We start from the raw sequence: 19427 nt of genomic DNA on the forward strand, positions 1-19427 counted from the left end.
TGTAAAGAACTTTGGAGATGGGGGAGGTGACAAGGGTTTAGGAGGGACGATGTGGGACATGGAAAGAACAAGAGAACCCCAGAAGCCCTAGAGATCTTTGGAGAGACAAACAAGATGTGAGGGAATGTGGGCCAATAACTATTTTGTTTCAGTTAAAAACCGCAGCTTAGAGCTTAGACTTCAAGCTTAGACCTTACCTCATCACTTCGGCCCACTGTGTTTATATCCATAGCACCCAAAATCTCGAATTAATATTGTCCGTGGGCTGGGGGTGTGGCCAGAGGCGGGGCTAGTGTAGCGGGAATTCCTGGGCTCCTCCCCTGGCCCCAGTCCCGCTCCCCCCGCCATGGCCCCTGCGCTGCTCCTGGTCCCCGCTGCCTTAGCCTCTTTCGTCCTGGCCTTTGGCACCGGAGTAGAGTTTGTGTGCTTCACGTCTTTGCAACCACTGCTCGGGGGCACCCACAAGTTGGGCCCAGGTAAGTGGTTCTGGAGCAGGAGCCTTGAAGGAGGGTGCGGCGGGTAGAGAAGGGGGTGGAGCTGACAGATGAGGCCGAAGTAAGTGAGGAGAAAAGAAGGAAGTATAAAGGGGTGGGGGGGAGGGGGGTGTCATTGGAAAGTAGGCAGAACATTTATGAGAGAGACATCTGAAAGAGCTTAATTCTGGAGTATGTTTCTGGAGAGGGAAGATGAATTTGGGGGCGGAAATTGATAAGGAGAAGCATACTTTAGAGTGAAGAAAAGTATTCAAAGGTAATGTAGGCTAATACTGTAGGGAGCATGGTGCGATAACTGACATTTACAGCTTTTAAGTTACAAACGAATTTGATCTTGTAAAACAAGGCTCAGGTTATATGGCTTGCCCCTGCCCCGCCACAAAGTTAGTAAGCACCAGCAGCATGATTTGAACTCAAGTCTCTTCTAACTCCAAAGTCCATCTTTCCCCCCCACAGGTGGAGCAAGTGAATAGATTTGGGTTGGAGGTTTTCAAACCTCTGGGCACTAACAACCTCTTAATCTAAAAAGACTTTTCAAAAACTCCTGAATCCTTTTCTCCCAAAATTTCTTTCTGAAAGGTTCAGCCAGCATCCCTTGAAGCTCCTTTTCTATCTATTGCCCTGAGGGAATTGCTGGAGATGGGAAATAAAGCCACTGGGTGGCATTAGGAATTAAGGGAGCCTGGTTAGCCTCCAAAGGGACACGGCCTGAGATTCAGAGATGTTTAGGCTAACGGTGATCTTTCCCTGTCCTTTTGACATCCTATCTTCCCCCATTCTAAGATACTCGACAGGAGTGGCTGACTGCCCTGCAGGACCCTGGCATCCTGGCAGTTCTAGCTCGGGACCTGGGGCTGCTGCTGCTATTCGTGGGGCAGCACAGTCTTATGGCAGCAGAGCCTGTGAAGACATGGATGGCCCAGCACTTTGGGGTCCTGCAGAGGTCACTCTATGTGGCCTGTACTGCCCTGGCCCTGCAGGTATGGGGGCTAGACAGCTAGGTCCCCAAGAGAAGCAGGGGCTGGGAAAGAAAAGCCTGGGGACAAGGGTGCCAGATGCTTGGGTTCCTGAGTAAACAGAATTAGGAGTGAACTGGGAGCATTCAAAAGTCTGCACATTCTAATCACTAAACTCTCTAACCTCATCTCCCACTACTTCCCTACTGTACACAGACTAGGCTCATTGTTTCCCAAACATACCCCCTTCTCTTTTTCCTCCCCAACCCTCCTGCTTGGAATGCCCACATCCTCCTCTCTTTTCTAACCCCTACACATACTTCAAGGCCTGTTCTTCACCCTCCAAGAAGTCTTTCCTAATGGCTATAGTTTTAGGGTTGAGCCAATCCCCCTTTTGAACTCCTCTGTCATACTGTCTGCCTGACAATTATATGCTGCTTTCTTATTTCTCTCTTTAGATACCTATTTGTTCTCCTATTTGGGCTCCTCGAGGGCAGTGATCGCACATCATAAATTTACCAAACATTTATTATCTCTACATTGTGCCAGTGATATTCCTAAAGTACAGGACTGGCCTGCTCAATAAATTTCAGTAGTTCCCTACTACCTCAAGAATCAAATATTATAAACTTCCCTGTTTAGCATTTAGAGCTCCTCTCAATCTGACTCCAACCTACCTTTCCAACTTTTGTTTTACATTGCTGTGCTTCATGCCCTCAAGACTATCCAACCTCTGTCTCTGTTTCTCCGTCTCTCTCTCTCACACACACAGAGCATTCTACCTCCCATACATATCTGGACTTTTGCACAAACATCCCCTACCTCCCCTGGTCCCCTCCTGTGTTTCTTCCTCTATGCCTTCTAGAATCTGTTTCCTTCAAAGTTCAATTCAAACACCATCTCCTACATGAGACCTTTCCTGATCCCCTATATTTATTTTATATATACTTGTCACCCCTATAGAATAGGGGTCTCGTGAGGGCAGGGACTTTCATTTTTGCCTATCTCCAATATCTAGGATAGCGCCTGGCACATAGTAGGCACTTAATAAATGCTGTTGATTGACTGCAAGGTCTGGGATCCAGAGAAGATTTTAGGGTAGCAGTGATATCTCCCTACCCTCTGTCCCCTACTTCTGAGGCTTAAGAAAAACAAATAAAGCATAATCTACTATTTCTTTGTAACTCCATCACCAAGCACAGTATCCTGCACATAGTGGACATTCAAAAAACATTTGTGTTTGTGACTAGGGGTTTGAAAACCAGTCTTGGAGCACCCTGCATGAATTATTGGGAGTAAAAGTCAACAGGGGGCTAGAGGGGTGTGTGTGTGTGTGTGTGTGTGTGTGTGTGTGTGTGTGTGTGTGTCAGCATTTCAGGGGGTGGGGGTGGGGTCTTCCTCCAATGTATTGGATGAATAGGTCTCTAAGGGGAGGTGAGTGTAGCCATCCCCACATCTATTCCTTCCAGGTGGTGATGCGTTGTTGGGAGCCAGTGCCAGAGGGCCCTGTCCTCTGGGAAGCACAGTCAGAGCCTTGGGTGACCTGGGTACCCCTTCTCTGCTTTGTGCTGCACATCATAGCTTGGCTTCTCATCTTTAGTATCCTCTTGGTTTTTGACTATCCTGAGCTCATGGGCCTCAAACAGGTAATATTTCCAGTCCTTGGGCCTCCAGCCTTTGGACTTCTCTTCCAATACTTAAATCACCTTCAATCTCCCTAACCAGTCCCCACAGGGCTTTTGTTTCACTTCAGTTTAACAGTTTACCTGTCTTTTCCCTCCCCTAATGGGGCCATGATCCAATAATACTCCTTCCCCAAAGTTCAGAAATGATGGTGGCTCCCATAGACTTGTAGGAGAGTCAAGAGCCAAGAGTTAGGCTTAGAGGGGAGACCTTAGTCCCAAGAGTTGGAGGATTAGACTAATATCGTTGGTGATATGGAAGAGGTAACCCTGGAAGACAAGGTGAGCTGGTCTTTTATGAGGAGTTGAAGGAGGGATTGGCATTAGAGGCAAAAGGATATGACAACTCAATTTCCGACCTAACATCCTCCCATCCCTCTCCCATAGGTATATTACCATGTGCTGGGGCTAGGGGAACCATTGGCTCTGAAGTCCCCTCGGGCACTGAGACTCTTTGAACACTTGAGACATCCTGTGTGTGTGGAGCTCCTGACAGTGCTGTGGGCTGTGCCCCGACTGGGCCTTGACAGAATCCTCTTGGCTTCGATGCTCACCCTCTACCTGGGCCTGGCACATGGGCTAGATCAACAAGACTTGCGCTACCTCCGTGCCCAGCTTCAAAGAAAGCTTCAGTTACTTGCTGGGTCCCATGATGGAGATGCTGAGTGAAATCTAACCCCTAGGGTGAAACTACTGTCCCTAGGCTCTAAAGCCTTGTCTGCTGAGGGCTCCTCCACCTCCTGTCCTTATTCCCCTTTCAAAGTTCCATTCCCTGAAATCCAAGAGCCAGCCTACAGAATGTCTACTCTAACTTGAGAGTCCACCCCTTGAAGCTTGAGGCTACATGCTTCTGGGTTCTAGATGTTTCTTTTGTCCCTCAAACTCTCTCTCTCCTGAATTCCAAGCTCTACCCCTAGATTCCAAGTTTCCTTCCCTGTTGACTTTAGGCATAGTTCTCAGCATATGGCATATAACTCCCTGGCTTGGGGCCCACACTCAGATTCTAAATTTACTATCCCTTAATTCAGGATCTCACTCTCCCACCTAAGGATCCCTCAATTCAACCTAGAAAGAGGGATGAGCTCCTGGGGAAGGAATGGGGACTCTGGGCCTGTCGCCAACAGGACTCTTTCTGTTTATTTTACTCTCCAAATCCTAGGGGGAGAGGTTGGCCCTGATCAGTCCACTACCATTGATCCCCAGCTCCTATACTCAGGGAACCCTCCTTTTTCTTTATATCTTCATGCCCCCCAGAGTTAGACTGGAACTGAAGTGTTTTCCAGCCACCAGATTGAAGTACCTTTCCTTAGTTTCCTACCTCCCATTCTCCAGCCCTACCCTCAGTATCCTTGAGGTTCTTTCTAGAATTTCTCCCTTACCACTTAGGCTCTATGTCATCAGAGCAGATGTTGGGAGGATGGGGCAGAGACCTCTTTACTCCCCACCTCAGTGACTTCATGTTTCCCAGAAAATGTGTAAGAAGCTGACAAATAAATTCAACCACCATGTTTTTCTTCATATGCTCCTTGTGGCCACACGTGTTTATGTCTGGTTGAGAGAGTTAGTTGGACCTCTGGATCCTTAGAGGATGGGATGGAGAACTGAAATAGGGAGGAGAAAGAATGAATGGCAGACCGAAGGCCAACTGCCTCAGCAGCTACAAAGTAGGGAGTGGGGAGCAATGCTGCAAGCAAAGCTTGCAGTAACTGCAGCTACTGTTCCCTCCAGTGGCCAAAGTCCTGCCCTTTTTGAGGATGCCTCAGTCTCCCGACTTCAGGAAGGAGACAGTTAATTCTTCCACTAGCAGCCGGGCCAACACCTGGATGACCTCAGGGTCGGGTGGGCTGCTAATTAAATCAAAGCCAAGCATCTTCGAGGCAGTCTCCACCCACCCCACCGACTCCGATCCCAGACGCCCCCACCCACCCACCCAGACCCCAACTCCCAATCACATACTATGGCCACTCTCCCGATCTGGCTGCAGAGACCGGCGACCCTACAATAATAAAGCTCTGGGAGCAGCTAAGGGAGGAGGGGCAGGAGATGGGCAGGGCAGGACGGCTAGAGGCAGCTGCAGCTTCCTCCCCGATTCCCCCCAGGGGCCTGAGTCACGGGCCACCGCCCAGGACCAGGGCTTTGGGAGGGGGGAAGAGGAGGGCGGAAAGATTGGGGGGCGAGGGGTAGGAAGTTGGAGAGTCACTGGAGAAGTTGGGTGGAAAGGAAACCTGGGTCCCGAAGGGCAGAACGGTCGAAGGAGAGTGAGGAAGCAGGAGGCTAAGGACCAGGATCCTTGGGTCCCAGAGAGGAATGAGAGCGGTGAGCCAGAGGGGTGCGCACCCGAGAGGGCTTCCCAGAGCCGAGCCAGCCAGGGGTCCTGGGGCCGGGAGGCCCCACCCCTTGCAGCAGGTTCCGCCTCTCGCCCCCTTCTCTTTCCCCATTGTCCTCAGACAAAGCGGTCGCCGCCCCCGGCCCGCCCCCCCTCCCCCCCTCGATTTGGGTCTGTCTCTCCTCGTCCCTCCTCCCTCCCTCCCTCCCATCTCAGACTCTCCCTCGCTCCCACTCTTCCTCTTCCTTCTTTCCCTCTCCAGACGCCTTCTAGACCTCGAACCCCCTCCCTCCCCCGAGAGATTCTGCCGTACGTGAGTTGGGGGGGAGGGGGGAAATCAGACTTAGAAGAAAGATGTCCCTTTATCACCTCCGGCCGCCACTCTCTTCGGACTGGGCAATTTTCTTTGTTGTAGCGATTGGCCGCTGGAATAGAGTGCGAGAGTGGCTGGGGACCGCAACATCTCGATTCCAGAGTTAGAGTGACGACGGGATCTGGGGGTGAGGGGTGGGGAGGATGCCTAGGTTCCCAACTGAGACTGAGGTGAGGTCCCGGGACTGAGATGTGGGTTACAGGCGGCGGGGAGGAGCGGACAGCTGGGCTCTGAGAAGGGCTTGGGTGCCTGGACGCCTGCTTTCCAAAAGTCCCCGGGTGCTGTCTTTTCCCAGACCCGCCCCGAGAGGCGGGGTGCGTGGGCACGGTGGTGGGGGTGGCCCGGGACAGGAGGGGCGTGGCTGGTGAGAGGTTGGAGGGGAAGCTGGAGTCCGCTAGGGGCCACGCTGTGACTGGCAGGGCTGCTGCACAGTTTCCTCCTCCCCTCTCTCTTTATCCCCTTCTCACCCTTTCCCCTACCCCTTTGCTACACCCTTACCTCTCCTTTTTTCCGTGTCCACCTCCCCCCCCCCCCGCACACACACACCATGCCTTTGCTTTTTCACCCCACACGCCAGGAGTTCCCCTAACCTCCATATCTCCCCCTTTAGCCACCCGACTTGGTTCCTTCCCCTAGTTCTCCAAACTATCTTTTTTCTCTTCTCATCTAAAATACTCTGTCATCCTCCACCATATCCCAATAATCTATCTTGGGTGTTCTCTCTCTTTCTCCCAGCATTCTTCCCTTCCACTCTATCTCTTGGTCTCTCTTCTCCCCCTGCATTTCTTATGTTCAACTCCTCAGTATTTCCTCTAATTTCTCCCTTTCTCTTCATTCTTTTCTAGCAATTATCTCCTTTTCCCTAGTCTCCCCATCTTTCCCTCCTCCCAGGGGGTTATCTCTTCCTTTATTCTTCCTTCTATTCCCATATAAACTCTATACCACATTTCCTCTCTCCCTCTCTGCCCCACTGGTACTCTCATTCAACACTTCTCTCCCGCTTCTTTCTTCTCCTTGACAACACTCCCTCACTGCTCCATCTCCTCCCCTCCAGTTCTCTTGCCCCACTGGGACCATGGCTACTGTCCCAGATTGGAAGCTACAACTACTAGCGAGGCGAAGACAAGAGGAGGCTGCAGTTCGAGGCCGGGAGCAGGCTGAGAAGGATCGGCTGGCCCAGATGCCAGCCTGGAAACGGGGGCTGTTGGAGAGACGCCGTGCCAAGCTAGGAGTGCCAGTGGGAGAACCGGGTCCTGGGAATGAGGCTACAGATGCAGTGCCTCCTGAACCTGACGAGCCTGTTGTCCTTCTGGAGGCCATTGGACCAGTCCACCAAAATCGCTTCATCCGACAAGAACGCCAAGAGCGGAAGCAGCAGCAGCAGCAGCAGCAGGGTGTCGAGGAGCAGCTCTCAGATAGGAGGCCATCAGAGGGTCGAGGACACATTTCAGGGGGAGTGGAAGCCCGAGAGCAGAGATCCAGCACAGCAGAGGTTCATGAACAGAATCTGGTGGGAAGAGAGTCAAGAGAGCAGAGGCTAGGCCTCCGGGAGTCTGCAGATCGGAGTCTGGGGGTGGCAGAAGTTCGAGAGCAGAACCTCAGGCCTGCAGAGGCTTTGGAATGGAGATTAAGCCCAAGGGAGACTGAGGAGAGGAGCTCAGGACTATCTGAGGCACAGAAATGGAAGAAAAGCCCTGGGGAAGCTCAAGGACGAACTGTGAATCCAGTAGAACCTCAAGAACAGACTTCTGGGGTATCTGAAATGGGAGAATATAGACTGGGCTCAGGAGACCATGGAGAGCAGAGGCTGGGGATGACAGAGACACATCAATGGAAGATGAATTCCAGAGAAGTTCACGAACAGAGTCCAGAGCTATCTGTGGCTCGAGAATGGAGGTTAAACCCAGGAGAAGAAAGCAAAGGGAGATCAGGGGAATCAGGGACAGAACAGAGACTAGTGCAGCGGAAATCCAGGGAGAACTCGGGACTTTTGGAGACACAACGATGTCGGTTAAGTCCTGGTGAGTTTCCAGAACGAAGCCCAGGGGTAATGGAAGCAGTAGAAATGAGGTTGAATCCAGGAGAGGAAATAGAGAAAAGTTCTAGACAGATGGAAGTACGGAAATGGAGACTGAACTCTGGGAAGGTGAGAGAATGGAACCCTGGGAGATCAGAGGCTCAAGAGCAGAAGACAGTGGCTTCAGACTCTGGAGATCAGAAGTTGCTGTTGCTTGGGCTAGAGACTGAAGAAGGGAGGACAGGAGCTGCAGTAGAGGAAGCTGGGGATGGAGGCAGGATGGTGAGCTCCCTTAGAAGCCACTACTCTATAACCTCCCCCCTCCCACCCGAGGAAGTTGGGACCAGAGGCTCAGGGCCTCAGGAAGAGGAAGCAGCAGAACCTCAGCCCCCACCACCCTCCTCAGTATCTCCCTTACCCCCTGCCCCACCAACTCCTCAGCCCCCAGGGGACCCGCTGATGAGTCGCCTGTTCTATGGGGTGAAACCTGGGCCTGGGGTAGGGGCCCCCCGCCGCAGTGGACACACCTTCACAGTTAACCCCAGGAGGTCTGGGCCCCCTGCAGCCCCTACCCCACCTGAACCCCAGGTCCCTGGCCCTGGGAAGAAGCGGTACCCCACAGCCGAGGAGATACTGGTGCTTGGGGGCTACCTCCGTCTCAGCAGAAGCTGCCTCGCCAAGGGGTCCCCTGAGAGACACCACAAACAGGTAGGGAAGTCTAGCCTGGCCCCTTTTGAGCTCCCATTCACCAAATCTCTCTGGGTCTCTGACTTTGTGTCTTTTTCTCTGTCTTCTCTCCTTACATTTCATTGTCTAACCCCACTTCCTCTTTTATCCTCCTTTTCCAGTTATCTTTCCCTAGGGAAACAGCTCACCTCTCTCTCATGGTATCTCACTATTAGTCTCTCTGTCTCTGGGTGTGTCTCTTTTTTTCTCTCCCTTCTCTTAGGCACTGAATTCTTCCTGGCCTCTTTCCCCCTGTTTCCGGAGAGTATGTATGGGCATTTGCTCATTTCTCCACACTCAAGGGGAAGAGAGAAACTGCTGACCCCACCAGACAGGAAAAGGTGGGCTGAATTAAACCTTTAATCCAGATGGGAAACAGTAAGAGCAAATTGCATTTTGGGGAAAGAATGTAATAGAAGTTTGGGGGATAGTTTCCCCAGGAATGGGAAATTAGTACCCTAAGAAGAGAAAGGAGACTGATAGGGGTTTTGTTTCAGGTTTTTCTTACTCCTGAAGAGAAGAGTAGAAGAGGAAAAGGGATTGTTTGGGTTAGGGATAGAGGCCAATGTTGTAGAGAAGGGCAGAAAGAGAACAGTGAAAGCAGAGGACAGGGAATGTTTCAGAGAAGACCCTTGAACCCTAAATCCGCCCTGGGGGTGAAACAGACACAGTGACTGCTTGAAGCTGATGACCCTGGGGTTGGCCAGGCCAGCTGTGTCCCAGCTATGGACAGTAGTTCTCTTTTCTCTTGAGGACAGGAAGAGCCTTCTCCAAAACACTCCCCTTATTCTCCCCTCCCTCCTTCCCTGGGGTTTCCCTTTCTTCCCAGATCTGGCTCAGTAGCTGGTTTTTCCCTCTGTGGCTTTCCACTCTGGCCTCTCCCTCCCTCTAGGGTGGAAAATTTCCGAAGTAAGCCAAAAAGTGGAGTGGAGAAAGAAGGCAGGGGTTGGGGAATGAAGGAGGATGCTATAGTCATTACCAGAGTTTTGGGAGCCCTGCCCTCCCTTTCCCACCCTCTTTCACTGAAGGGCATGCCCTGGGGTGGAGGGTAAAAATACTTTGACTCCAGCAATAGGGACTTCAGTGAGAACTTTGAGAGAGTGGAAAAAAACTAGGTCAGGTTGGGGAGGTAGAGGGTGGGGTCAGCTCTTTCCTTCTTGGTAAGGGTCATCCTTCTATTCTACCCCTTCTCTTCCTCTCCCCCTTATTCCCCACATGGAAGGTCACTTCCTCAACCCAGAACAACCGATTTCTGTCCTAAGAGACAGTCACAGAATCATAGAATATTAAAGCTGAAAGGCACTTTAGAAAACATCCCTCATAGAGGATACAACTGACTATCTCTAGGATAAGAACTGTTCTAGAATCAGCAATTTCTAGCCGTTGTTTTTTTTTTTTTTTTAATTTCTGGCACTGTTTTGGAAGTCCTTCCTATGATCTCTCTTGCTACAACCCTTGTTTTTTCTTGTTGTAATAATCTCACATTTATATATTGCTTTTAGCTGTATAAACTCCTTTCTGCACAACACTGAGGTAGTGAAACATTATTCCCACTTAACAGATTTAAAGATTTAGATCTGAAATTTTAAAAGGTTAAATGACTTGCCCAAGGTTACATAGTTACTAGGTAGGTAAACAATCTCTCAGTGGCGATGAGAAATGTCCCTTTGGAAACAGGAAGGTCATCTGATTTGGGTTCAATCCCAGGACCACTTCACCCCGTAGATCATCTCTCTGTGTAGTTGGACCCACCTCCAACACCACTGCCCCCTTGGGAAGTGCAATCTCAGCTCCTGACTATGGAGGTGCTCTCCTTGGACGCTGAACTAAGAGGTAGTTTAGGGGGTGAGCTCTCTGGGTGCTGGAAGGGGAGGGAATGCTCTGCTTAGTGGAAGAAATAACCTCATATAAAGTGTTCAGGGGGAAGTTGTAAAGAAATCTTAACTGCTAAGATTTTGAAGGTGGAAATAAGAGTAGGGAACTGGAATCTGGGCAAGGAGTGGTAACGGTAGTAAGGAAGTGGTGAAGGAAGAGGGTCCGCTACCCTCATAGTTCTGGGCTGATTAGAGACTAGGGAAGACCTTCGGGAAAGTAGCCCGAGGCTCAGCTGTAAGTGGCACCCCCTTTCTAATTGGCACCCAAAGTCCTTCCTTCGTCTTATTGCAGCTAACGTTGCTCCTTCAAGCTTAGAGGTAGGCGGTGTTGGGGAAAGCTGATATTTTATAGTGAATTATACAATCCACAAAGCTTCTTCTTCAGATGGGCTAAGGAGAGATAAGTAAGCTGAGGTTCAGAGAGCCTCTGCCATGAAGTGATTTGCCCAAGGGCAGAGAGTAAATGGCAGACCCAAGCTGAGAACCCAGGTTTGACAAGAACCCAGGTTTTGAGTGCAAATCTAGTGTTCTTTTTACTAGGTTTCCACAGCTGGCTGAAAAAGCAGAGCCTGGGTTCCTGAGGGGAACTAGCAAGTGGATGACGGAGGCCAAAAAGCTGCAGGAGGTAGTGGAGGACACATGCCTAGGTCCTGGTGTAGGGGAGCAGTGAACATTATCATCCAAACAGGAAGGCTAGGGCGGGAACCGGAAGTCTAGTGGGGCCAAGTGTGGTGGGGGTGTATGGAGGTAGGGGCTGGGGGGGGGGGGCGCGGGGGCTGGGCTACATGCCCAGGCCCTGCTCTTCGCTACTCAGGATGTGGTGAGAGAAGAAGGAAGCAGAGTCTAGGAGGAGTGGGGGGAAGGGAGAAATAAGCTTTCTTACAAAGGGTGGGACTCAGACATCTAGCTCCCCTTAGTCCTCTTGTTCTCCAGATCCTTTCCTCTTCACCATCCCTTCCCCCCAGAAGATCCCCTTCTCTTCCAGGACTGAATAAGTCTCCTTTCCCCGCCACCCCCACTCCCACCTTAACAAAAGGATGGACTCCAACCTCCAAGTCTTCCCCACCCCACTGCTTTCCCTAAATAGCTTCTACTGACCTCCAGTTAATTCCAAAAAAATCATCCTCCCCATTATCCAGATACAAATCTCTGCCCCGATAATCCAGTCTATGCCTGGGGAGTGGAAACCCCATCCTCTCTTCCCAGAGCACCCTTGGCTTAGTGAAGAGGCCCCGCCTACAGCCCCACCAGGCCCCCTTCTGACCTTATATAGCTGGTGGGAGAGGAGAATGTGAGTCACCCCCAGAGCCACTGTGCATTCCTGAGCAACCCAGTCAGAGAAGATGGGAGCTGGGGGGAAACTAACTCAAGAAGGGAGAAGATATGAATTTAGAATAAATTAAATTACTTCACAAAGAGGATAACAAATTTACATACAAAATGCCTTACCTTGGGCAAAAAATATAAATGGATTTAAATAGTTTGGACAATCAAAGGAAGCTGGAATATACTTATGGTTTGCCCCAGGAGTGGGGGTGGGGTGGAATGATTGTGCCTCCCCACAGCATGGCCCTCAAGGCCTCTGTTGACCAACAAATCCTAGGCCATTAGACCACAGGCATGATTTAGACAGGTTCTAATCCCCTTCTTTGCCTCAAAGACTGTGTTTATAAACTTATAGTTGAAAGGGACCTTAGCAATAACCTAGTTTTTACATATGAGGAAATTGACTTACATATGAGGAAGTGACTTTCCCAAGGTCACAAAAGTAGTAAGTAGCAGAACCAGGACTTGAATCCAGGTCCTCTGACTCCTAATCTAATGCTCTTCCAAATTACCCCCATCGTCACCCCCCCCCACAATATGTAGTCCCCAAAGATATTCCTCTAAGTCCCACTCTTCTCTTTTTTTTGGGGGGGTGAGGCGATTGGGGTTAAGTGACTTGCCCAGGGTCACACAGCTAGTATCAAGTGTCTGAAGTCGGATTTGAACTCAGGTCCTCCTGAATCCAGGGCCAGTGCTCTATCCACTGTGCTACCTAGCTGCCCCCCACTCTTCTCAAGAACAGTATTTTCCCAAACTGATTCCTTGGAAAGACTAGAGATGGTTCTTGTAGTTTTCCCCTGTTTTCCCCCTTAATCTCTGTGGCCTTCAGCATTAATCCGTTCCTCTCCCTTGCTCTGAGCTTCTTGGGGGGGGGGGAGGGGAGTGGAGAGAAGGTGGGAAGCTCAGCTTTTAATAACTGGGATTTAGTTTGCACATGTGCTGGTTTGTTTAGTGAGGTTTTCTATCCTTGGGTCTGCTCTTCTGCCCACTCTACTTGTCCAAACCTCCTCCCCCATACACTTTGAGTAAGCTTCCCTGTCTGGTGTTCTCTGACCCCTGTGTCAGTCACAGCTCCTCTTGGAATGAACCTAAGGTTACTGGCTTGTTTTTTTACTCTTTGCACCTTACTTTAGGGAAGTTCTTTTGCTCACTCTTACCCTCTTCTCAGAACCTAGGACTCTCCTCTCCTTATCTTTGATCCTGCCCTTTTCACCTAGAAACTTAGAGGCAAATACCTAACTCCCTTATACCCCTTTAGTTTATAGGGAGAATAGTTACAGGCTAGTGGAACAAGTGACTTTGGTCATTGGTTCCTATATTTAGTACTAGAAGGGACCTCAAGGGTCATCTAGTCCAACTCCTCAATTTTGTAGATACAGAAACTGAGGCCTAGAGAACTTAAGTCATTTGCCCAAGGTAACACAGATTGTAAATGGAAGAACCAGATTCCCAGACTTCAAATAAAGAATTTGTAACACAGTACCACAGTGGCTCCCAATGTATCTGGGAAGGGCCTGGACACTGAAAGAAGGGAAAATCTGGGACTGAAACGCCAAAGACCAAGGTTCCTCCTGGGAAAGGGAAAGGCACACGTTGTGTTAGGGGGTAGAGGTGGAGAGAGAAATTGTGCTTTTCTTTTTTTTTTCCCCTTTGGTGTGGAGCGGTCCAGACCCAGCCCATTAAATCCATCACCTATCCAGTGCCTTCCTCTCCCATCTCCCCCCTGTTTATTTATGTTGGGTCTCCTGGCTTTACTTGCTTCTCTCCCTTTCCTTCTGCCTTCTTAGCTCAAAATTTCTTTTAATGAGTCAGCCCTGGAGACCACCTATCAGTACCCTTCTGAGAGTTCTGTACTGGAGGAGTTGGGACCTGAGCCTGAGGCCCCCAGTACTCCTGGTCCCTCCCCATCCCTGCCAGATGAAGAGGAGGATGAGGAGGAGTTGCTGCTACTGCAAAGGGAACTTCGGGGAGGACTGCAGACCAAGGCCTTGCTAGTGGGTAAGTTGCCTCCACCTGGTGATGACTATTAAGTGTGTCTGGGCCCTGGCTTTTTTTTTCCAGGGCAATGGGGGTCAAGTGACTTGCCCAGGGTCACACAGCTAGTGTCAATTGTCTGAGGTCAGATTTGAACTCAGGTACTCCGGAATCCAGGGTCAGTGCTTTATCCACTGTGCCACCTAGCTGCCCCTAGCTTCTTGAAGCATATGGGGTCTCATAACTGAATGTGAGGGTTGCAAAAAATTTGGCAACAGTAAGAGGTTATGTATACCTATTTTATATACCTATATACCCAGGATCGCATAAAAATTTCTCTGGGGAAAAGATTTTGAGTGCAAACAATTTAAGAAACCCTGGTCTAGGCTGCCATCTGGTGTCTGCTATGAGAAAGGCTGCTCAGCATCTAGATGTTTTAGGTGGGGGAGATTGGGAGGAAGGAGCAATGCCTAAAGGCTTGGGCCAAGCCATAGCACTTTAGAGATAGGCTGGGACCTAGTAGTAGATGGAGTGATGAAGTAATAGTGAGTAGTGAGCTGGCTGAGGGCAGGGACTGTTTCAGCAATTGCCAAGGGTTCTTAAGCTGGGATCTATAATCAAATTTCAGGTCTTGAACCTGGATGGGGGGGGGAATTACATCTTTATTTTCACTAACCACTTAATGGTATTTAGCATTTTCTTCAATTATGAATGTTGTTAACATGCTGAGAAGGGGTCCAATTGACAAAAAGTATATAATAAATCAATCAAGAAATGTTATTAAGCACCTATTATGTTGGTATGAAAAATGTTAAGAACCTTTGTCTCATACAGTGACTGCCACATAGTAGGTACCTTGATAAATGCTCGTTGATTGATAGACATAAAATGTCAGAGCTGAAGGAAAATTTTTTCATTTCATGCAAGCCTTTTGTTTTGTGACTTATCTATAGTCATACAGCTAGTTAGTGGTAAAGTCAAGATTAAAACTTGGCTCTCTTGCCTTCCAGTTCATTGTCCTTTCCCCATGAGAAAATACCTAAGAGGCCAGTGGGAGAATGGGTGAGGCAGGACACAAAAATCATTCTGTTTCATTTATTCTTGTACCACACAGATGAGTCCTGCCGCCGGTGACCTTTCCAACTGGGAGGGCAGAACTCCTTCCCACTCCTGAGCGCTGAAGATCAATCTTCCATCCTTCCTAGAAGTTGCTGAACTGACAGACCCCATAAAATGAGCTGTCAGGAAGGAGAAATCCCATGCACTTCCTTCTCCACCTCACCTTCCTTGTGCTGTGTCCAGGGAAGAGCTCATCTTTACCCTCCAACTCATGATCTTAGGTTCAGACAGTTGTTCAATGCGTCCTAGACATTTTCAGTGAAAGGAGACAACCTCTGGCTCGGTGTCTCCTGGGAGCCAAAGAACCCAAACCCACTAGGGGAGGGGGCAAAGCCTACGGAATCATGAGAGGGTAGAACTTTCCTTCTACCTGGATAGCATCACTCTGTCCATTGCTAACCCCACCGTGCCAACACCCTACCCGACCCCAAGGTTGGTAAGTGCAGGCCACCCTGCCTTGAGAAGTCCTGCCCTCATTCCCTCTGTTTGTTTACAGGTGCATCCATCCCCTCTGGGGGTTAAAGATGTACTTCTTCTCTGCCTGGGTCTCCACCCACTTATGTTTACAGCTTCCACTTTTCCAAGCCTCATTCAGCCAAAGTCCCAGGTTTACAAACCACACCTGCCATGGTTATATTACCACAACTCAGCCAGTGGGCGGTCCTCTCACTTGCCTTCTACTGTTTGGAGCTTGGCTTTCTTCTTGAGTGTCTAGCATCCCCTAACCCTGCCTTGTTCAGTATTATTTTGGTCTTCCAAAAGAAGGAGGGGTGACCTCAATCTTTTCCTCTCTTGTAGTTAATTGTTATGTTTCTTCTGGTGACCCAGAATTAAATTGAAGAGGACACAGGAGGGTCCTAATGAGGTCCTACTTTACATCTCCTTCTCTGTGGTCTGTTTATTTTTTTTTTTCTTTTTAAATTTTCCTTAATAAAATGGAGGCTTCTCTGGCTACCTCTTTCATTCTTCTGGTGCGGAATCCGTGGGGTGGGCAGCATGGGATTGACCAGATTTTCAAGTTCTGGGGAGCAAACTGAATTCTCTTCTCCAGCTTTATTTGTTGTAAGCAGAGTAAGAGACTTCAGTGCAGGGGAAACAGCTTTGGGGGGAAAAAAAAGATCAAGTGAGAGGAACTGAAAAGATGGAGAAGTGGACCCGATACCCTACAGGGATAGCTAAGAAAAATTCCCTCCTCAGGGTGAGTAGTCCATAAAAGGGAAGTAGGAGTTCTGTTGTAGCTGCCTCCAGAAGGAATAGATTATAGACCTCAAAGGGCCCTCAGAGTTCATCTTGTCCAACCTTCCTCATTTTATGAACAAGGAAACTCAGTCACCAAACATTTATTAAGCACCTCCTTTGGGCCAGATACTGTGTTAAATGCTGGAAATACAAAGAAAGTAAAAAACAGTTCTTCCTCTAAAGGAGCCCACAGTTTAATGAGATCAGATAACAACATGCAAACAACTTTGTACAAACAAGACATATACAGGATAAATTGGAGATAATCAGCTATTGAGAAAGCCTTCTCACAGAAGGTGGAATTTTATCTGGAACTTGAAAGGAGCCAGGGTGACCAGGATGCAGAAATGAGAGAGAAAATTCTGGGACCAGGGGTAGCCAGTGAAAATGCCCAAATCCAGAGATGGAGTACCTTGTTTGAAGCCAGTATACAGAATAAGAAGACCAGAAAGGTAGGGGGAGGCTAAATTATTAAGGACTTTGTAGACCAAATCATTTTATATTTGATTCTAGAAGTAATAAGGAGCCACTGGAGTTTGTTGAATGGGAGGAGGTTATCTGGTCAGACCTATGCATTAAGGAAGATAAGTTTGATGGTGAGTAGGGAGAGACTTGAGACAGGGAGACCAAATCAGCAGGTTACTGCCATAGTTCAGTGGCAGTGTCAGAAGAGAAAAGGGGATGACAGAGAAGGGAATTGTTATAAAAGTAGAAACAACAGGACTTGGCAACAGATTGGATGTGTGTGGAGTGGGGAGGGGAGACTGAGGAGTTAAGGATGATAGCTAGGGTGCAAGCCTCGGTAATTAAGAGGATAGTGGTGGACAATCATAGGAAAGTTAGGAAGAGGGGAGACCTTGGAGGGAAAGATAATGAGCTCAGTGTTGGACATCTTAAGTTTAAGATATCTACAGAATATCCATCTGAAGATGGGAAACTAGAGGTCAGGAGAGAGGTGAGGGGCTAGGTAAATAGATCTGAGTCATCAGTATAGAGATGATAATTGAATCTATGGAAGCTGATAGAATCACCAAGAGGAGAAGAGGTGGAACTTTGGGGCTAGTGGGCATCATTCAAATGAATGAATAAACCACTTATTTGCCATATACAAATAAACCATATTTACTATGTACAAAGTACTGTGCTAAGCACTGGGGATACACATAGAAAGGTAAAATAATCCCTATTGTCAATCAAGGAGCTCCCATTATAATGGATATAACATATAGGGAAGGTTTTGTGGTCCTTAGGGTGCAGAGGCAAAGCAGATTATAATGGAATTTCCACTGATAAAATATTGGTTTCTGATGTTGAACCATTTTACACTGTCAAAGGTTTTGGTGGCAAGAATCCTGGGTCTTCTAGGACTGGACTGGATCCAGTAGCTGTGACTGTAGCATCTGCAGGAACAGTTTTTAGGGCTGCATCTACACAGGGGTTGCTTCCTAGCATGATGACTGAAGGCACTAGGTTGGAACCATTGCTATTCCCAAGACTCTTGGTTTCAGGATCTAGGCATGTGTCCATCAGGTTCTGAAAGGATATAGAGATCAAGGTTGTAAAGATGGTAGTCTGACTTGCCAGATACATGCTTCCTCCTGGCTCTCTCTCAGGGTGCCCTGCTGCTTCACCTAGGCTGGCTTACATGCTCTGTGTATAGCAGTGGCTATCTCTTTCACTACAGGAGTTGTTTCCCTAGATGAAGAGCTGGGTTTGTCACTTCCAAGGCCCATTTGACTGTTGGTGGCAGTTGGTCAAGTCCTTATTGTCATAGAAAATTGTCATTGGTGATAAGGAAGGTGGGCCCCTTCTCCACAATGATTCCTCCCCTCAATGGATCCAGAAAATGAGACTGAGGAGGAGCAGTCACAATGGTAGAAGAATCAAGAAAGAATATTGTCATAAAAACTTAAAGACAGTATTTTTTTAAAGGTGATCAGGGGCAGCTAGGTGGCGCAGTGGATAAAGGACCAGCTCTGGATTCAGGAGGACCTGAGTTCAAATCCAGCCTCAGACACTTGACACTAGCTGTGTGACCCTGGGCAAGTCACTTGACCCTCATTAACCCACAAAAAAAAAAAAAAAAAAGAGAGATCGACAGTGTCAAAGGCTGAAGAGAGGTCAAGACTTAGAAGAATTGAGAAAAGGCCACCATATTTGGCATTTAAGAGATCACTAGTAACTTTGGAGAGAGTTTTGGAGCTAGACTGTAGACAGTTAAGAGTAAGAGGAAAGGAGGGGAAGGCAACCCATTGTTAGACAACCTTCTCAAGAAGTGTAGCCACAAAAGAAGGAGAAAAGATAAAGGACGCCAACAGGATTGAGGAATTGAATGAGGATGGGGTCAACATGGGTATGTTTGTAGGAAGGAGGGAAGCAGCTAGTAGACAAAGAATGATTAAAGATTAGTAAGAGAGTAGGGATGGTAGAAGCAATCTGCAGAACAAGAATGTTCTTGTATCTTGTGGGGTTTACCGTGGCAAGAAGTTATCTCTATGTGAGACAGAGGTAAAGGAGATAATGGTAGCAGGTATCTGAATGATCTTAGATGAAGAAAAAAGGAGGAACTCTCCATGAACAGCCTAATTTTTTTCCCCAGTGAAATATGAGTCGAGATTCTCAGTTGGGTGGATGAGGGAGGGAGGGAGTCATGAGAATTTTAAGGAAGGATGAAAAGGTTTGGAAAAGCTGTTGTTACTGAGGTCCAGAAAGGTTGTAACTTTCCCAAGGTTATGTGCAGATAGTAAGCAACAGTACCAGCTTCTTGAACTGGAAAGCAAGAAACTCCTGATTCAATTATTTCCAAAATTCAGGCACATCCTCCTATCCAAGCAATCAATCCTGCAAGAGAATGTTTATAGCTCTAATGTTTCCAGTCTGCTTTCTAATTGAGAGATTTCCCCTCGACCAGTGGACAAATCAGTTTACCATAATAGTGAGTGTGTTTAGGGGATTTTCCAGTTCTTGGGCATCTCTATAATATCTTTCACAAATGTCCATTGTACTATCCCCAAAGTCCTATAAATTGAGAAAATTCCTTCCTTCCATCTCCACCCAGGAAACGCTTCCCTCAGCACGGACTGACGGGGCAGTCGCCTAACACTTCCACTTCTCCCCGGATCCTGGTTCTCAAGTGCTTATCCTTGCTGGAAAGTCCTCCTGGATGCCTAACTTCTGTCCTTCCTGTTCCTCCTCTTAGCAGATGATGCCTAGCGCAGTCGCGCCGCTACCCATGCCACCTCCATGCCATTAGGGGGCGGCTAAAAAACGAAGCGGAGCGGGAATGAAAACCGGAAGTTTTGCTTGTCGTCAGGCCCACGA

The 19427-nt window shown here is 48.5% G+C and overlaps 2 protein-coding genes across 6 annotated transcripts; both read left to right on the plus strand.

The window, feature by feature from the left end:
• Positions 1-93: 93 nt before the first annotated feature.
• Positions 94-4632, plus strand: NRM (nurim). Of its 2 annotated transcripts, XM_044000988.1 has the most exons (4): positions 94-476; positions 1278-1474; positions 2920-3096; positions 3520-4632. In XM_044000988.1, the coding sequence occupies exons 1-4, from the start codon at positions 347-349 to the stop codon at positions 3799-3801; spliced, it is 786 nt and encodes a 261-aa protein (XP_043856923.1). In that variant the 5' UTR covers positions 94-346; the 3' UTR covers positions 3802-4632. The 2 variants fall into 2 exon arrangements, with proteins under 2 accessions (XP_043856923.1, XP_043856924.1); XM_044000989.1 differs by lacking the exon at positions 2920-3096.
• Positions 4633-5320: 688 nt separating this feature from the next.
• Positions 5321-15817, plus strand: PPP1R18 (protein phosphatase 1 regulatory subunit 18). Of its 4 annotated transcripts, none has more exons than XM_044000975.1 (4): positions 5321-5448; positions 6886-8556; positions 13562-13772; positions 14863-15817. In XM_044000975.1, exons 1-4 carry the CDS (start codon positions 5440-5442, stop codon positions 14880-14882), a joined length of 1911 nt encoding a protein of 636 aa, XP_043856910.1. In that variant the 5' UTR covers positions 5321-5439; the 3' UTR covers positions 14883-15817. The 4 variants fall into 4 exon arrangements, with proteins under 4 accessions (XP_043856910.1, XP_043856913.1, XP_043856912.1 ...); XM_044000978.1 differs by having other exon boundaries at positions 13587-13772; XM_044000977.1 differs by having other exon boundaries at positions 5326-5461.
• Positions 15818-19427: the final 3610 nt, after the last annotated feature.

This window comes from Dromiciops gliroides, chromosome 4, assembly GCF_019393635.1.
Source record: "Dromiciops gliroides isolate mDroGli1 chromosome 4, mDroGli1.pri, whole genome shotgun sequence".
Lineage (NCBI taxonomy): Eukaryota > Metazoa > Chordata > Mammalia > Microbiotheria > Microbiotheriidae > Dromiciops > Dromiciops gliroides.

Coding starts and splice junctions, on each gene's coding strand:
- PPP1R18 (XM_044000975.1), top strand. Junction 8,557..13,561: donor CTGAGAGACACCACAAACAG/GTAGGGAAGTCT, acceptor CTGCCTTCTTAG/CTCAAAATTTCTTTTAATGA. Junction 13,773..14,862: donor GACCAAGGCCTTGCTAGTGG/GTAAGTTGCCTC, acceptor TGTACCACACAG/ATGAGTCCTGCCGCCGGTGA.
- NRM (XM_044000988.1), top strand. CDS start 347: ATGGCCCCTGCGCTGCTCCTGGTCCCCGCTGCCTTAGCCTCTTTCGTC. Junction 477..1,277: donor CACCCACAAGTTGGGCCCAG/GTAAGTGGTTCT, acceptor CCCCATTCTAAG/ATACTCGACAGGAGTGGCTG. Junction 3,097..3,519: donor AGCTCATGGGCCTCAAACAG/GTAATATTTCCA, acceptor CCTCTCCCATAG/GTATATTACCATGTGCTGGG.